Source organism: Haemaphysalis longicornis, unplaced genomic scaffold (assembly GCF_048455015.1).
Source record: "Haemaphysalis longicornis isolate Haplotype H1 unplaced genomic scaffold, Haemaphysalis longicornis Haplotype H1 scaffold_1, whole genome shotgun sequence".
Lineage (NCBI taxonomy): Eukaryota > Metazoa > Arthropoda > Arachnida > Ixodida > Ixodidae > Haemaphysalis > Haemaphysalis longicornis.
In genome coordinates this window covers 349,846,010-349,863,676 of record NW_027526203.1, presented here as the reverse complement: position 1 = coordinate 349,863,676, position 17,667 = coordinate 349,846,010, and the positions used below count along the sequence as shown (strand labels likewise).

At 48.5% G+C, this 17,667-nt stretch overlaps 1 protein-coding gene across 2 annotated transcripts in view; it reads right to left on the bottom strand.

Moving 5' to 3' along the window:
* Positions 1–17,667, bottom strand: part of LOC144154244 (N-acetylated-alpha-linked acidic dipeptidase 2-like) — a 143,247-nt gene that overhangs the window by 18,379 nt on the left and 107,201 nt on the right. For both annotated transcript variants that reach the window (XM_077685832.1, XM_077685833.1), the window contains 4 exons: positions 16,522–16,586; positions 8,268–8,335; positions 7,134–7,215; positions 1,759–2,017 (listed from right to left, as the gene is read on the bottom strand). In XM_077685832.1, coding sequence (XP_077541958.1) covers positions 1,759–2,017; positions 7,134–7,215; positions 8,268–8,335; positions 16,522–16,586 — 474 coding nt within the window. The remainder of the gene's footprint in view (positions 1–1,758; positions 2,018–7,133; positions 7,216–8,267; positions 8,336–16,521; positions 16,587–17,667) is intronic.

The window sequence follows — 17,667 nt, the reverse complement described above, 5'->3', positions numbered from 1 at the left end:
TTATCTCCATTTACGTTATTCCAACGATTACATTGGAAGTTCGTGAAAATCTGCACTGTTGTGGAAATTCTGGGCATTACACGGTTCGCCATTTTCCGTAATTATTTTACATTTTTCTTATTTTTTTAGTTTTTCAGAATTTCGTTAAGCCAATCATGTCATTTTACGCTATTATAACGATTACATGTGGACCTTTCGCGAAATCTGAATTATTGTGGAAATGCCATGCTATGTGTTTTGACATTTTCCGTATTTTTTTATATTTTTCTTACTTTTTAGTTTTTCAAAGTTTCGTTCGACCAGTTTCTCCATTTGCGTTATTTTAACGATTACATTGGAACTTCGCGAAAATCTGCATTATTGTAGAAATGCAGGGCGTTACACGGTTGGCCATTTCACGTAATTATGTAATATTTTTCTTATTTTTTTTAATTTTTCAAAATTTCGCTCGACCAATTATCTCCACTTACGTTATTCTAACGATTACATTTAGAACTTTCGGGAAATCTACACTATTGTGGAAATGCAGGGCGTTACACGGTTCGCCATTTTCCGTAGTTATTTTGCATTTTTTTCTTTTTTTAGTTTTTCAAAATTTCGTTCAACCAATGATGTCAGTTTACGCTATTATAACGATTACAGCTGGAACTTTCTCCGAATCTGCATTATTGTGGAAATGCATGCGGTATACGTTTTGACAATTTTAACAGCGGAGCTGTTGTTACTGGCCGTAAGTTCGGCGTTCGTGCGCGCCGAAAACTTCCCGCAAGGGACGTTGCCACGTAGGCGTCGCACAGCTGTCGCATTACCCACTCTACAACGAAAAGACGCGGGATGGCGGCCGTCGCAACACCTCGAGAGGAGCGTGCGCGTGCGCTCAGTATCGTGGCGAGCCCTTCGCGCTAGAGCTCGCATCGTCATGCGCATGCGCTCAGTATAGTACAAAAGACCTCGCGCGCAACGTCTTCGCAGTTCGCGGCATGGCCCGGCCACGGATAGTTCTCATGGACGTGGAAGTGGCCGTGAACGCAAAGGCAGGGCATGCTATAGTGAAAATACCTATGTATCCGTCAATGCTCTATAGCTTCGCGATTAAAATCTTGCGCAGGAGTGCAAGCTCCCCTAGATTTCTTTTGTTACTTTTTAGTTTGTCAAAATTTCGTTCGACCAATTACCTCCATTTACGTTATTCTAGCGATTAAATTTGGAACTTTCGCGAAATGACTTGCTCACTGCGTGGCTCAGTCTGTGCGGAACTCCCATTCTGAAAAAAATTCTATTCATTATCGTCACAAAATAATTTAGGCTCAGGAAGATTTGGTTCAAGTCTAATGTCATAAAACTCGTTCAAGCCTTGAGAGTGTGGCAACATCGGCTTTGCCAAGAACAGCCGGTCGTGGCCAAGAATGAGACCGTCTATTTGTCGCTTTTCATCGAAACTTTGATATGTCCTCTTTCCCCTGAGTAGGAGCGACTGAACCCCACTGTGTGTACAAGCAGGCGACACCGACAGAACGGGGAGGAGGGGGAGGAGGGGAGCAACCCGCCAAAATGCAGCCGGCATGTAATTGCGGGACACTGCACAGCTTTTTCCGAAAAACTTCGCAGCTGAACAAAAATTCGCTGCAATTGCGGGTTCGAAACAAGGATTACTGCCTATCTAGAGAGTCGCACTACCAATTGAGCTAGAGGCCAGTAATCAGCCGTTCATAGCGTGTACAGAGCGAAAATAAGAATAGAGAGAGAGAGGGGGCTCACCCATCGTATCATCAGTCCTCTGATTGAAAGTGTCCCTGTAGTTAACTTCGAATTCCTTGGCGCGCAGGTTGATCCACTCGGCCATCTCGAGCACGTCCAAGGGCAGCAGCGTGCGGTCTGCCCAGAAGCGTGTCAGCAGCGCCGACGCTTGGGCCTCCATTCGGATCCAGTGGAAATTGGGGTCCATCTTCTCCACCATGGAGTACGAGTCGTAAGCTGTGCCGACGGCCGGGTACTTGTCATCCAAGACCAGCGGGTTCTGCGAGAAACCACTCATGCATGCCCGATGCTGCATACGGCGAATGGCGGTAAAATGAATCACTGCTTTAGCCGAACAACCGAACCGTACAATTGTTTTCTTTCGACCTCACCCCCAATCGGACTCAGCATAGGCGAAAATCCTCCTAAACTAAAAGTTCTGCTTAACGAGATTCTATACAGTGCATTCCTGGGAGAAATGTCTGCAAGCAAACGCTTTAGTATTTCGTGAGTCGATTTGTTGTCCTCTTCAACTTGTGGCGCAGTTCTTTTCTCGTAGGAAAGAGCTCGGTGGTGAACCTACAGTGGCTGTTTTCTCTTTCTCGGCGCGTTAGTGGAACCGCTTTACCACCAAGGAGCATTTGCGGAGCTCTTCCGTTCTGGCATCATCTGAAAAGCCTCTTGAATGGCGATATAAACTGTCCTGGCAACATGATCCACGGCATGTAACCCACAAAAAGTTCTTACTTCTTCTGCGTGCTTATTTCTTCCGTGTGTGCTGTATGCGCCACCCTGCTCCGTCCCCGCGGACCGCCCTCCGATAGTAATTGAACGTGCAATGTAGACTGAAAAAGCAAACAGCAGCGTTGCGCTATTGGATAAATGCTGGCGACACATGCGATGCGGATGGGCCTAAATTAAGAGGGGTGCACCCCAGGAATCCAGAGATGGTATACCCACCCACCACCCTTACGTGTCTTTCGCGGCACAGTTGTTTTTATTCGGACCATACATTTTTAGAACAAAGATTTCTCCACTCGTTAAACAAAAAGTAAACGAAGAGCTCATTAAATTATGCTCGACTCTTCGGTTACAGCACAGACATAATTCACACCTAGGCAGAGGCAAAAAATGTAACTCTGAGAGGAGGTTCTGCAAACTGATGTGCAAAATATGCGAGAAAAAAATGGTTTTTAACAAAAAGACAACTCTGAGGATTAGCGTGGCAAGCTGTGGAAGTGATGTAAGAGCGTCGAACGAAATCAATATTTTCTATGTTAAAAAAACCACACAAGTTAGAGAAATGAAGGTGTCGAAAAGGGCAGCTCATTGTCCCGGCACATTCATATTTTTGTTATTATCGACGGAGGTTATCAAGATATTTCTCAGGTGTGAATGTCTGACCAATCAGATTAAAAGTTTCGTGGCAAGGACGTCCTACATCAAGACGAGCGTTTGCGCAATAAACATAGTATGCAAGCTCTCACGATTTTAACATCGGAGCTGTTTGTTTAAGCTTTAGCCTTGTTCGGTGGCGTTAGCAAAAAAATACTAAGAACAAAAAACATCCTCAAGCATGCGGCGCGAGCCGAACGGGAAAGAATGAACGATAGTACACCGGCTAAGAAACAGCGCTGCACGTGTACAGTGAGGCAAGAGCTGCCTTATAAGCACTTTTGCCTTTTAAGCCAGTTTCCCTTCCTCTCCGTGCCATAAAAACGGGACCTAACAAACAGAGGACGAGGCTTTGTAAAAAAATCGGCGCAGCTTGCACTTGTGTTGCAAGGTTGGAGAAACGGCGGAGCTGGGGGTCGACCGAGCTTCTTAGCCCCGGGATCCGCTGTCAGTTGGGGGGGGGGGACCGACCGATGGAGGAGGAGGAGAAACTTTATTAGGCTGAAGAGCTGGTAGGTGGGCGGGGTCCTTAGCCCAGGACTCCGTTGGTTCTACCCGCCGTCTTCGCCCTTTCGGTCAACCATAGCTGCCTATTCGGGTCAAAGCTGGCAAGTTCACTATCCCACTGCTCGTACGCATGACTGGAAATTGGATTCAAGTCTGGGTTATTATGGCACTCCCGGACCATGTGATATAGAGTAGCCCGTTTGCCGCAGTAATTGCACAGGGGGGTGTAGAGTGTGGGGTGGGTGGCGTGTAGTCTCGTGGGGTGTGGGAACATGTTCATTTCTAGTCGACGGAGGGTCCCTTCTTGTTCTTTCGACAGCGGGTCAGCTTCTGGCGGGTATGTTGCGTTATGCCGCTGAAAGTTATGAGAGGGTGATCTTCCCGGTCGTCACGTCATCCTCCAAAGGTGCCCGGTTTGCAAGACCTCGGGCGAACGCACGGGCTGCTTGATTGCCGCGGAGTAACAAATGGGCAGGTGTCCAAATTATTGATAGGTTTCTTTTGGGGGGATTCTGGGCATTGCTTTTCTGGAAATTCTTCCCGCGGCGTACGTACGACACGCCCGCCACCCGAGAGTCGGTTATGACGGCACTGGCTTGAGTCTATGCGATAGACAATGCGATCGCTGTCTCTTCCGCTTGGAGGTTTGGGCCCTGTGTTAGACTTATGCTGGCGATGAGGGCAGTGGGGGTTGCGACAACTGAAATTTTGCTGTTCGCGCGCGCGTAGTCCGCTGCATCCGTGTACACCACGGTGATAAATACTCCGCATAGTTTTTTGAGGGTTTGGCCTCTGGTTTCTCTTTTCCCTTCATGGTGTTGAGGGTTCATGTTCCGTGAAAGTGGGGGTACTAGCAGCCTTGGCCGAATGTCCAGTGGGATGCCCGACGTCGGTTCAATGGTTTGTGGGTGTGCGTAGCCCAGGCGTTGGAGTGCGTGGCGTCCAGTGGGGGTAATGGCTGTTCTCTGCGCGGTAAGGTGGGCTTCAATCAATTAGTCTAGAGTGTTGTTATGCAGTCCAGTGCTAGCAGCCGAGCAGGTGATGTACTTGTGGGCAAAGTTAGGGCTTGTTTGTACGCTTTGCGATATTTGTGTTTGTCTTCTGCTTTCCTCGCACCTCACAGGTGGTGTAGGGGGCGAAGTAGGCTATTCGAGAAACAATAAACGCGTGGACCAAACGTAGCATGTCTTGCTCTTTCATGCCATGTTTTTGATTCTTTACTATTTGCGCCGCTGTTGCTTCTAGTTTTTGGATTAGCTGGTTGTTGTTGCAATTGTCTTGATAAGTCATGCTCAATATCTTATACTGTCTGCCCAGTGACATCTTTGTCATGTCGCCTCAAAGTTTGCCCGAGTAAGAGCTCGGTCTTTTGGGGGCGCAGCTTAGTCTGCACCCTTTCGCATAGGCCCGGACTACGTTGGCGGCCGGTGAGAGGCGGTCTTGCATGGTTCCTACCGATCCTTTGTTGATCCATATCGTGATGTCGTTGGCATATATTCCGTGATGAATATCGGGGATTTCAGCCACCTTCATGGGGAGATTAATCAGGGCTATGTTGAACAATATGGGGACAAGACCGCTTGCGGTGGAGTTCCCGTGCTTCCACACGAAATCATTTCGGAACGGAGGTCTTCACGTTAATGATGGCTTTGCTGTCTGTCAGGACGTTTTTAATATAGTCATACATTCTTTCGCCGATACCGAGATCGTTGAGGTTATTGAGAATGGAAGCCTGTTGCCACATTGTGAAATGCCCCTTTGAAGTCGAGGGCAAGTATGGCTTTAGGTCTGGTCTTGCTGGCAGCCTCGAATACATTCTTTAGCTGCGGGAGTATGTGCGTCGAGAGGTGCAGGCGGAAACCGAACATCGTGCGTGGAAATTTTCCAGTTTCCCGTTTGTAGTCGGATAAGCACGATGTCTTCCATTAGTTTTCCGATGCATGAAGTTAGGGAAATCGGTCGAAGGTTGTCGACGCTTAGCGTTTTGCCCGGCTTGGGTAGCAGTCTCCCCTCGGCGTCCTTCCATGCGATCGAGACCATACCAGAAGCCCAGCACTCATTCATAAAATCCGTCGGGGCTGAGATGGAGCTTTCCTCAGCTTTCCTCTAGATTTGCGAGTGCCTTGTTGGTTCCCTTGTCCATGCCTGGTGTATTTCGACGGACTTTGACCAGGGCCGCCAGCACCTCAGCCGGGGTTATTGGCTGGTAGAAGGTAGGGTTGGGTGGACCAATGTATACAGGCTGGGGTTCTTTAGGGCAGGCTGGAAAGTACTTCTTTTAAGTGTTTCCATGAAGTCCTTGGTAGGGTGCGGGTATTGGTGGAGGATGGCTTGCATGAAGTTGCTTGTTTATCCGCGGCTTTTGGTAGGTTGTATAAGGTTGCGGAGTAAGTGCCACGTTTTTGAAGTGCTAAGCCTTCCAAGTGTTGCCGGCTGAGATGCGCAGCATAGTTGGCTGCCTCCACGTTTACATTGGCTATGCGGACTCTGAGTTTTCTGCTGTGTCGCTGGGAGTAAGCTGCGCCTTGCGTCCAAGAGGTGGAATAGGTGGTTATCTATTTCTGGGATTTGGTCGGACGTTCGGATTATTTTTGTGTGTTGGAATACATCGCCAACAAGGTCTTGTGTCCATTTTTTTATATCCACTATTGGTGCGGGCGGGTTATTGCTTCGTTTCTTTCGGACCACATCCCAGTTTGTTAGCTTCGCCTCTCCTAGCTTTCTCCTATATATATATATATATATATATATATATAGTTGGGCCATTGAACTGTTGTCTCAATGATCATGTGATCCCGCCAGCAAGTGCATGGGGAATTAGCTGTAAGAGTGAGGTCCAGGCATGTATCCCGTGTTACGCTCGTGCGGATTCGCGTTGGTACGTTGCAATTGGTAACAAGGTTCTCTTCTGCCATGATTTCTGTAAGCTCCCTGCCACGTTTGTTTTGATACTTGAAGCCCCATGCTTGATGTGCTGCTTTAAAGTCTCCAAATATGATAACTTGGTTGGAGCCGGCTAAATGTTTTGCTTGTCAGAGAATGTCGGCTGAGCCTGGGGCCTTGCTTTTCGGGCGGCAGTAGATATTGGGGACAAATATACTCTTATCCTTGGTTTTCTGGGAGACTAGCGCAGTGACAATGTGGTCATGTGTACTTGTCGGCAATGTATGAACGGCCTTGTAAAATCAGGTTAAACTTGTCTTCCCTTCTCCACACTTAGCCTAACCTAGCAAGAGAATCGCAAAACCTAACAAAACTTAGCAAAACCGGAAGAAGCTAGGTCGACCTCCAGTTCTGCTGTTCCTCCATCCTGGCACCACAGCATAAACTGCGCCAATATTTTTTAAATCCGTGGGACGTGCGGTACGCAAGGTGAGAATAAGAAGCAGCAATGGAACTAGCGACGGCAACGGAGCCGAAATGAACAGCAAGGCGACGGGGTGTAAACTAAGTATTCCTGGAGTGACGGAAGCGGAACACACTGCACTGCTTACCATATAATGCATAAACGCTGTTGGAATCCCGGCTGTGAAGGAGAATGGAGCATCATCTCCAAGACCCATCGGTGGCATAGCACTGAAAAAAAGGACTGGTAAGCAAGGACTGGTGAGCTGCTCCGTTACATTCGCAACTTCAGGGGACTATATATAGCCGTTTTTCGTACCGATTGTTCCAAGGAAAGCTTATTTGCGTCACCGGTGCAAATTCGCGAAATACACTTTGCCTCGTGGTCACATGAAGCGCAGGAATGCTCAAAAATGAATTACATACCCAAAGCATTCCGCCACTTTTACTCGTGGTCACTTAAAGGGCAGGAATGGTCAAAAATGAATTATCTAACCAAAGCGTTCCGGCACTTTGACTCATGGTCATTTAAAGCGCAGGAATGCTCAAAAATGAATTACATACTTAAACCATTCGGCCACTTTGATTCGCGATCACGTAAAGCGCAGGAATGGTCAAAACAATTACACACTTAAAGCATTCCCGTTATATACTCTTAATGTTGTTGCCACGATGAATGAAGCCGTAATGCGCCATGTTATCCAACGCATCACCGCTGCCGGGGCTTCAAGTTTCCATTCGTAACCCAAGACGCCTTTATCATTAGCGTCAACAAAAAGAGACATTCGTGAAAAAACCTTGACTCAGCGGGCGGCCAAATATGCCCCTCGCAACGTGTCCAGTGCTGCCACGCCTATACGTCTTTATAGACGACCAGGCGTCGCCACACAGACCCCCTTCCGTGCTCTACCTTGTCACATCTGTACTGATGTCGACATCGATTTCGCCCTCTTCTCTGTCTCTGCACCAGCCTGAAGGCCGTGCGCAATTACGATAATTAACCTGAGCTACGCTTCAAATGTTAGCGCCTTTAACTTCAGGCGTGGAAGTTAGCGCCTTTATGTTAGCGCCTTTAACTTTTAAATGTTAGCGCCTTTAACTTCAGGCGTAGCGCCTTTAACTTCAGTTAAAGGCGCTACGTATCGCTTGAAATGCAACTTTTGTGCCGCACGTTACCGCGGTTGTCTTTACTTTCGCTCTCTGCTTGCGCATTTCAGTGCGCGTGGCTACCGAAACGGCAGCCTTGTTGGTCACAAAGAAAGGAGTGAGCCAGGAGAGCTTACACCGCCACGGTAGAATTTTTCCTTTCCTCCCATTCCTTCAGCATGGTGACTGTGTCATTGGAGTACACCTGCAAGGAGGAACATTGTATCGCGTTAGCAGCCTGGAGCGCACCCCTGGATTTTTCGTTCGTGCCTGGGAATCCCAAAATTATCATCAAGGAAGCACACATCCGTCCAGGTGTTCTAGCGAACGCGCACTGCCTCCGGCATTTTTCGTCTCGTGTTTGCGACGGTTCGAACTCAGGCTTAGCTCTAGCAGAGTCCTTCAATGCTTTGGGACTCTGGCTCTAGCGACGTTAACCGGTTCCCGCAACTTCACTCACAATGAGTATGACATCATGTGCCACGAGATTAGGCTCGACGTTAGGCCTACCTGAAGTTAATCCTGACAAGGGCGACAGCACACACTCGCACAAGTGCACTGGCCAACACTTCAAAAAATGCCCGTGCATATGCTTTGCCACAATGCGCCTCCTCTCACTTCCGCGGACTGCTTTGAGGAGTGTTTGCTGTACTGGCGTACGAATACAGCTGTCTCCACACCCTGCTGTTATTGAAGAAGGGTTTGGGTTCGGACTATAGTTGGTATGCCATATTTGCAGCGTCAGCGTCAAAAAAAAAAAAAAAAAAACACTGACGAAGAAAACCACGACGAGCGCAATGTCCTCGTCTTCTTTGTCCGTGTTCTTTTTTTCGTGCGCTGAAGCTGCAAACTGCTGTTCTTACTCATTTCTCTGCATGAAGACTAAATGCCGATTTTTTTGCGTCGCCTTAGCACAAAACCTTGGGCAGAAGACACCTCAGTCACGCCTTAGCAAGGAATCGAAAGTTGGGTATTATTCTGACACCAGAATCCAAGGGGCCTGGCTGGCTCTGATCCCCAGAAAATCGTGATAAAAATCGTGGGCTATTTACTCTGTGAAGGTGGATGACCAGCGAAGCTCTTCAGTACACGACATAGAGGTCGACTTGACTGATTGATTGCAGGGTTTTAACGCGCCGACGAAACGCAGGCGATGAGGCGCGCCGTAGTGGAGGGCTCCGGATTAATTTTGACCACCTGGGAATCTTTAACGTGCGCCGAAATCTTCTACACACGGGCGTTTTTGCTTTTCGCCTCCATCAGAAAAGCGGCCGCCGCAGCCGAGAATCGAACCCGCATCCTAGTGCTCAGCAGCACAACGTCTTAGCCACCGCGGCGGGCCCGACATAGAGGTCACACAGAACGAAGGCAAACTTGCCGTTGTTGAACGCGGTCAAACCAAGCTTTTTATCTTGGTGTTGAAAAAACAGGGACGCTCACAAAACAGCGCTCACAAAACAGGGACGAAGGTAGAAAAAAAGAGACGACACGGCGCTGCGTCACGCCATGTGTTTCTACCTTCGTTCTTGTTTTGTGAGCGCTTTCAACACCAAGATGAACAGTTACCAACTAGCCCAATTGGCCGTTATACTGCAGCATATTTCTAACCAAGTTCGGTTTTCACGCTGACAGCGCGCAGTAACGCGCATAGGACTGCACCGCAAGGCAAAACAGATGGGGCTCGGCGCAGCGCGCAGCGGACTTGGATGCAGCCAGCGCTTTCTTGTACCATTTCCTGGTGGCACGTGCCCGTAGGCGCCTCCTGAGCCCTGCTCTCTGAAGCTGCCCTCCAACGCGAACAACGCTCATCTGTTACCAGCCGGGGAGCGGCGCTCGCTGCGTGGGATTTTCCAACTATGTTGCCACCACCTCTGAGTCAGGCACCGCCTCCCCGCTGGGAAAGGTCACTTCTGACATCGCCACATCAGCGACCCAGAGCAAGGATACACCCACGCCAAAAGGCCCTTCATGGCATCCTGGGCACGAGGCTCCCAGACGAAATCGACAACTGTACCGATGCCACCCTGTACCAACACCGCCTCGCGTGGCATTGTCCAGCGCGACCCGAATTTGACGGTTCCGTTGCAAAACACATACTCCGTCTCCCACTGAAGCCAACGCCAACTGGTCCGTCAGCTGGTCCTGAGCTAGCCAAGTCCGCAATGTTGAATGTGAAAAATGTGGGGACTGAATTGCAATGGGGCAGGAGAAAATACGTTGCTCTAAATTGGCGTATGGTTCGGTACAATTGGGGCATGCTGGAGAGTGTCGGATACGATAGAGAAGGGAACTAGCAGGTGTAAGGAGGATATTTAAGCGTACGCGTGGAAAGACGCGTAGTTGCGTTTGCGTAGTGGTTGGCGGAAGTGTACGAAGAGTTTCTCCGATGTTCTCATAGTGAAGCTTTATTTCTTGTTTGTTGTGGAGAGTAGGGTCCCGCGTGAGTGAGTGACCAGGGAATTCCAGGCACCCGATGCAGAAGATCGCGAGCGCGTCTATGCCCCCCCCCCCCCTCCCCTCCGCTGCCCCTTGGGTTCCAGCGTGACCAGGAATCCACCTCAGCGTGACAGTGTGGGGACGTAGTACTGTTAAGGCTTAGCGTATATCATCCTGTAATTCTTCAGGAATCGTATACCAATGTGAATGGCGCGGATAGCTTACATTGAATCAGTGTATATGGTACATCCTGAGGGGTTAAGCGGTACTAAGAAGGGGCCCTGAATACTGGTTATTATTGGGACGGTCTCTAGAGTTTCTGTAGGAGGGGGATTAGTGAAAGGGTGTGTGTAAGTACCTCGTCGCCACTTACGATTGAATAAGCGGCTGTTCCGACGTGGGTCCGTGATGCGTCCGTGTAGGCGATAGTAGAATAAATAGGGCGGGCATGATTGGCAACGCGAGCCGAACGTCTCTGAGGTTATCTGGGCGTGCTGAAGGAGGGGTAATGATAGGGACGTCAATGGGTTTAAAAGCAACTTGGTGAAGTATCCAGTATCCCTGTTTTGGGCTAGAAGGACGCGCCATTTGCCGGTCTTCATGTTGTATGAGATCTCCCAGGGGCAAGAAGGGCCCCGTAGAGTATAGGATCTCAGTTGACGCATTTACGGAAAAGTTGAGGGCTGTCTTATACAGTGTATGAGCCCAACCTCAATCTGATGTCTTCAGTCTTCAACCTCAATCTGATGTGACAACAGAGCAACATAAGGAACTATATAAACAATTTTACTGAAAGCTAAGGCACGTACGAGCTGCCTGACTTGCCCGGCGTGCACTTGTTGACAATGCGGCCCCTATATATGCGTAAGCTGATGGCAAACTGTAACGGTTGTAGCCAAATTTGCCTGATTACACGACTCATGAATATAGTCCAAGAATTCGGCAGGACAGAACGCGAGGGATGAGGTGACCCACCATTGTGAGAGCGATGACATGGTTGTGTTGGCGTTGATAGCGAGCTTTCGCAATGAGCAGCAATTCGGATTTCCCAGGTGCGGGAGACAGGCCTACTGTGCCGCGATGGCTAGTGAATGCATTGATGACTTGCTGCAAGCTGTCCTGCACTGACCCGGGAGACCCAGAGGTGCATTATAGAGTAAAGTCGTCTGCGTAGAATATATATGTTTGACGCTCGGGATCGATGCTGAAATAGGAGGCAGGGGCGTCATTCTGCGGTTAAAAAGGGTGGTTGATAGGATAGCACCCTGTGTAGTACCACGCGAGAGGGGAAAATGATCGGAGACCGAATCAGGCAGACGGAAGCAGGCAGGCCGTGCGGTCGCGCAGAAATGCAGCGATGTAACCGTACATCTTTGGTCCACAGCCGGTAGGGGCAAGGATATTTAAGAGAGGATTGTCGGCAAGGTTATCAGGGCTTTACGAACATCTAGGGTATACCTATGGCTCGGGTCTGGGAAGGAGGAGGAGGTTCACGTCATGTACTAGAAGGAAGAAGAGGTCCTGGGTAGACACACCCTTGCGGAAACCAGTTCGTTGAGGGGGAAATAAATCCGTGGACTCAAGATAGGCCTCAAGTCGATTGAGAACCATCCGTTCCGTGGTCCTTCCCAGGCAAGAGGCTAAAGGGAATGTACAGAGGTTTTCAAGGGCAGCTTTTCTGCCTGATTTTGGTAGTAGGGTCATAAGGGACTGCTTCTAAGATGCCGGGAGGGTACCTTCTTCCCCGTGGGAGTTTACGACGTCCAGAAAGTGTTCCTTGTCCTTGTCGGATAGGTTTCGTATAAGTGTATACGTAATCTGGTCCCCACCTGGGGCCGACTTCCGCTTTAATAGTTTGAGCGCCCATTCGACGCCCCAGAGGGTGAACGGTTCATCGAGTTATGCGTTGGAGGCGCCCATGTAGGGAGGGTAAATTCTAGGTAGGGAAGGAGGAACATAAAGGTCGCGGAGCTGGGCTGCTAAGGCGTCCGCTCCCAGTAGGGCATGGTGCTTCTCGAGAGTGGGAACAGGAGCTGGTTGACGCCCACGAAGTTCTCTAAGTAGTTTTCAGGTTCTTTTCTGATTCAGGCTGCGGTTGATGTCGTTACAAATTTCATACGATTGGTTCCTGGAAAGTGTAGCGCAGTGCTCTTTGACCTGTTTCGTCAATTCAGAGACGTGCTCGGCGAGGCGACTATTACTGGCCTGGGTGCGAAGGATGTGCAAGAGTCGTTTCCTCCTCTTCCAGATTCGGACGGACAAGATAAGAGTACGGGTTGCCTGATAAGGCTGAAGTAAAACATTCCTGTGTCGCTTGTTTTTAGGCTTGTTTGGGTGCTTTAGTCCAGTTGTGGAGATCCCCATTCGTATGGGAGGTGTCGCGAATACCGCGGAGGGTTTTCAGTTTGTGAGTGACATTTTACGTTTGAGCGAACGGAAACAGCTAGGGATAGTGAATTGAATAATGTAATGACCACTGAGCCATTTTTCATCTGTAACATGCCAGGTGACACCTCGCGCTCGCCGGCCTGCCGTGAGGTCTGACATAGTCCACTGTTGATGATTGTGAGCCTCCCGAATAATGGATTCGGCGTTGTTATAAACTGCTATTTGAGCTCCGTTTAATGTGTCGAGTGCGCGGCAAGGTCGTGAGGTCGGAGTCGCGATACAACCTTGAACTAAAGTGATTGGGCGGCTTGAAAAGTGTATGCTCATTGGGGGTTAAAAAAATTGAGGATATACAACGGGCGAGTGTGTTCTGGGTAAATAGTAAACGTAGTGACGTGCCGTTCAAAACGGGAGGGGACGTCAATGACCTCAAATCGAAGTTCCCGACGAATGTATGTGCTAACTAATGGTGCACTATCGCTGTCGTGAGCAGCAATGTAGGGCGCAGCAGCCAGGAATACTGTGAACGACGTGAGGTTGCGAAGGCAAAGTCAGGAGCCATTGGATTAGGAGGGTTCGATTGGTGTTAACGTTTCTACTGTTCCACTGTACATTGCGAGTGTTATTGCTCCCCGCAATCGTTAAAGAGGCCCTGAAAGAGGTTTTAGCGATACATGGGTGTTCGCATTTTCAGATAAATCAATGTTCTAGTAGTCACCTCCTTCAAGGATTTTGTTAAAGCGATGAGTATTAGTGGAGTTATCGCATATCAAGAAAGCGCATTTTCGAACGCGGTGAGTTCTCCCCTCGTTTCGCCTTCCTTCTCGTTCCGCGCTAGCGCTCCGCTCGGATATTACCCATGATGCCTTGCTTCTCGGTGACGTCTGCAAGAACATCGGGTTGCGCGCTTCTGCGCTGGTACACTCTAATTCTGCTACTGATATAGTACCGTGTCGCAAACACCGCTTTAGGACGGGACCGTCTGACTTTGTGTTTATCATTCTGCTTATAAAACTCGCACTCCGACCATGGCTGGAAAAACTGACAGGAAGCAAGGGGCGGCATTTTTACTCTGGCACATCGCGCTGAAAGATCGCGCGAAAAGAGAACGACCCTGACCTGTCAGAGAACCGCGCGGTCGCGGCGACGTGTGTTGGTACGTACAATGAGAGTCTCAAATGTGTGAACGGATGACTAAAGAATCGCCTCAAAATTTGTTATAGTGAGAACGTACAGTCTGACAAATGAAACGCTGTCGCGGAAATATGAACCATACCACAGAAATAGCGCGATTTCTTTCTATTTAAGTCAAATTTACCTTACTTACAGTACCAAGTTGGAAAATGTAGCTTTCCATATATACGAAAAGCGCGCCATTATTAGGCCTCAACGATCAATATGTCTCAATTTTGCGTGTTCAGGTTCATATTTTCGTGTTCGCATTTTATTTGTCGATGACTGTACATGCGCGTTCTGAACCGACGTCGGTTTATATATTGCTTAATTAGCCACTCGTTCGCGCCAATTTAGAGCTTGGTCGTGTTGTGGTGACGTCATGCAAGCGCGTACACAGGCAGTGGTAGTACCCCATTCCGTTATTCCGATTGGTTATAACTATTTAAGCAGCCGAAGGGTTGTACGATACGGAGCAGGGTTTTCTTTCTAGTGTGCGTCGTGTATTGGATCCCCCCCGCCCCCTCTCCTCCCCCCCACACACGTTTTCCCGGAAACTTCTACGCGAACCTGTGTTTATCCATTAGACAGGTACACAGCAACCGATATTACGAGCGGCCTCGGAAGAGAAGTGTGGGTTTTGGGGCCGCGCCTGCCCCTTTGTTCAACCCTGCATATGATTGCAGATTGCAGAATTCACCCTCGCTCTTTCCCCTGATGACCTAGAGGCGTTTTTCTCTCTATAAAGGCTGTTGGTTCAAATTTTTTTACGTGCTCAGTACTACCAATCGCGATATATGGTGGTTTTGGTTGCCGGCCATGGCCCTACATCCCCCCCTCCCCCAAAGCCCACTTTGTGTCTTGTTTAAGTGGATCAAAGGAAATTGTTTACTCTGTATGAAGACATACCATTTTGAAAAATGCAAACATCAGTATTTCTAGCTCTGAAAGTAGAATTGGCTTTTTCTAATACAAAGCACGAGCTCTAAATCGAACAAATCGTGCCAATGACCTAAAGCAGAAGTCAGTAACCTATTGAGGTGGAGGGCCGAGTTCCATGTAGCCGACGCGGCGGAGGGCTGGACAGGAAATTGATCGGGAGGGGGGGGGGGGGGGGGGGGCTTCGCAGGCAAAGAGAAAAAATTAAGCGAACTGGCAATATTTGACAATATTTGGCAATAATCTGGCAAAGTGTGAAGCTGGGGGACAATGGCCACTGGAAGCGATCTGTTCTTGTCTCCGTGTGGGGCTTCAGATATATGAAGTGACAGGGGGAATGGTGGGGGTCCCGAAGACCTGCTGAGGTCTACATAATACTTGCCCCTCGGGCCGCAGGTTGCTGACCCCGGACCTAAAGGATGTATTGACATTTGAAATGGTAGTTCAATTCAATTAAAAAGTTTTGTTTTGAATTCACGAATAGCATACGCAAACCATGTCACGTATAAAACCGCTTAGAAAAAAAAAATGGCTCCAATCCACGCTGTGAAGGTGGTTGGAAATCAAAGCTTTAAACGACACCCACAACAATCGCCCATTGCGACGTCACTTGAATTCACACACGTGCATCTACAAAGGCTGAAACTAGAGATTCTGCCAGCAGCTGCCTGAATTCGCAGGGGAGGAGAGAACGGAGAGGAGCGTCTTTCGAAGGGTGAGACAGCGGAACCTAGCCATCCTGATGTGCTAGATCGGGGCTACACCAATGCGCGACGCAAGCGCAGACACCGAAACAATTGGGCATGCGAGCTTGGTCATTCCCATCTGTAGCGATTTAAACTAGTTAGTTTTTTAAGTTTGAGAATAGCGAGAAAGCTGAGGGAACTTTTATAATCACTATTTATCATAACAAGTTGTTCCTTTCGCCGTTTGTAATACCTCTTAAAACACAACAGAATTGGTATTCACTAATTTAGAAAACGGAGTCCCATTCGTGGCAAGCAGTGCGCAATATGTAGCGTTTCTCTAGAGGACAGATGTATGTATGTGCTCCCTACATTTTGTTTTCCCGCCCTGCAAAACAATCCTTAACATATCTTTGCCGTACGACTACTCAATTCCGTCGGGTCCGGGTCACCCAGGAGGTGCTGTCGAACAAAATCAAGCCATGCGAAGGAAGCGAGCAACGGACGCGAAGCTGCGCCAAAACAGGCCCAAAACAACTGTCGCTAAAGCCGACGGCCAAGCCGTCCCGCCGACGCGCCCGCCGATGTGAGCAAGCACCTGCGCGGGGAACGCTGGGAACCATTCGCCGCGCCATCTACACTGTGAATTACAGAAGAAAGCAATTACTCCGGACAGTGTTCAGAAATCCAGACTATTTTGTGTAAACGAAATTTTCTGTACGTATTCCAGCCCAGCGAAGCGCAAAAAGGAGGTCGGTGCATGACTCACCAAGTTGGTAACATGGCGGAGCGACCACGAGAGGCCAGGCATGGCCTTCGGCACAAACATTCCTCCTGGAAGAACGCGGAGAGAGAAGGTATGAGGAGTCTTTCCGCCTACTTTTTGTGTGGCTCGTTATCTCGTTAATGTATAAAAATGGTGTGCTTCCACTTAGTTTTTTGCTTACGCTTAATTTTTACCAAATTAAATGCATTAGACGTCACTCGTCCTCCACTGCAGCTACTGCGAAGATATTGACGTCACACGAATCAGGTTATCCTCACTTCTTGTGTTCCTTAAAAACCACTAGTTACAAATATGGGGCCCCAAAAGGGTGCTATCGTAGACCGCTTGCATTTTTATTGCTTAAACATGACTTACCCGACTGTCGTTACTCTTCAAGATGTAGTTTATGCGTTCGCGACGCGACTATTTTTGAAAGGTCGTTTATCACTAGCGCTGGAATTATTTCTGACCTAAATGACGCTGTTAAATGGTGCCTCACAACAAATTAGACATTAATCCCGCGTAAACAGAATTAGTTGTGCTGAATTCTAACCAATAATCCCCATTTGTAATCCCCCCCTATTTACATACTGCAGCTCCTTGTTTCTCTACGTGATTGCTGAACACATCTAAATTTTTAACTGGACTAACTTAAGGCGTAATCATTGCACTGTTGATGGACAAGAATAAAATGGCCTAAGGCACATCTGTGCTCATAGAAACCGCCCATCTTTTTCTCGTCACACACTTACGTCCTTGTACTAGCCCTTCGTACAATCTCACATCCCACATTGCATTTGTTCCTGGGGCAACAACTTCAAAGCTGGATCCGGCTTCCATTAAAGACCCCCAGGTGGCCTACATAATCCGGAGCCCTCCTATACAGCGCGCCTCATAGCCAAGGTGTAACTTCGGCGCGTTAAGCCACCAAAAATTGGAAACTTTGAAAAACCCCTATAAAATCCTCACTTAACCTAAGTTCCAGCTATAAAAAAGCAAGCACTTAGGGCTATCACATATAGTCAATTTCATGGCAGCGCTAAGTAACTTCTAGAAGACCCCAGCGCTGTTTAAGTTGTGCACATTCTTAAATATAAGCTCAGTATTTTGCTTTTTCAGGTTATTCATAACAACCTCCCTTCAGCAATT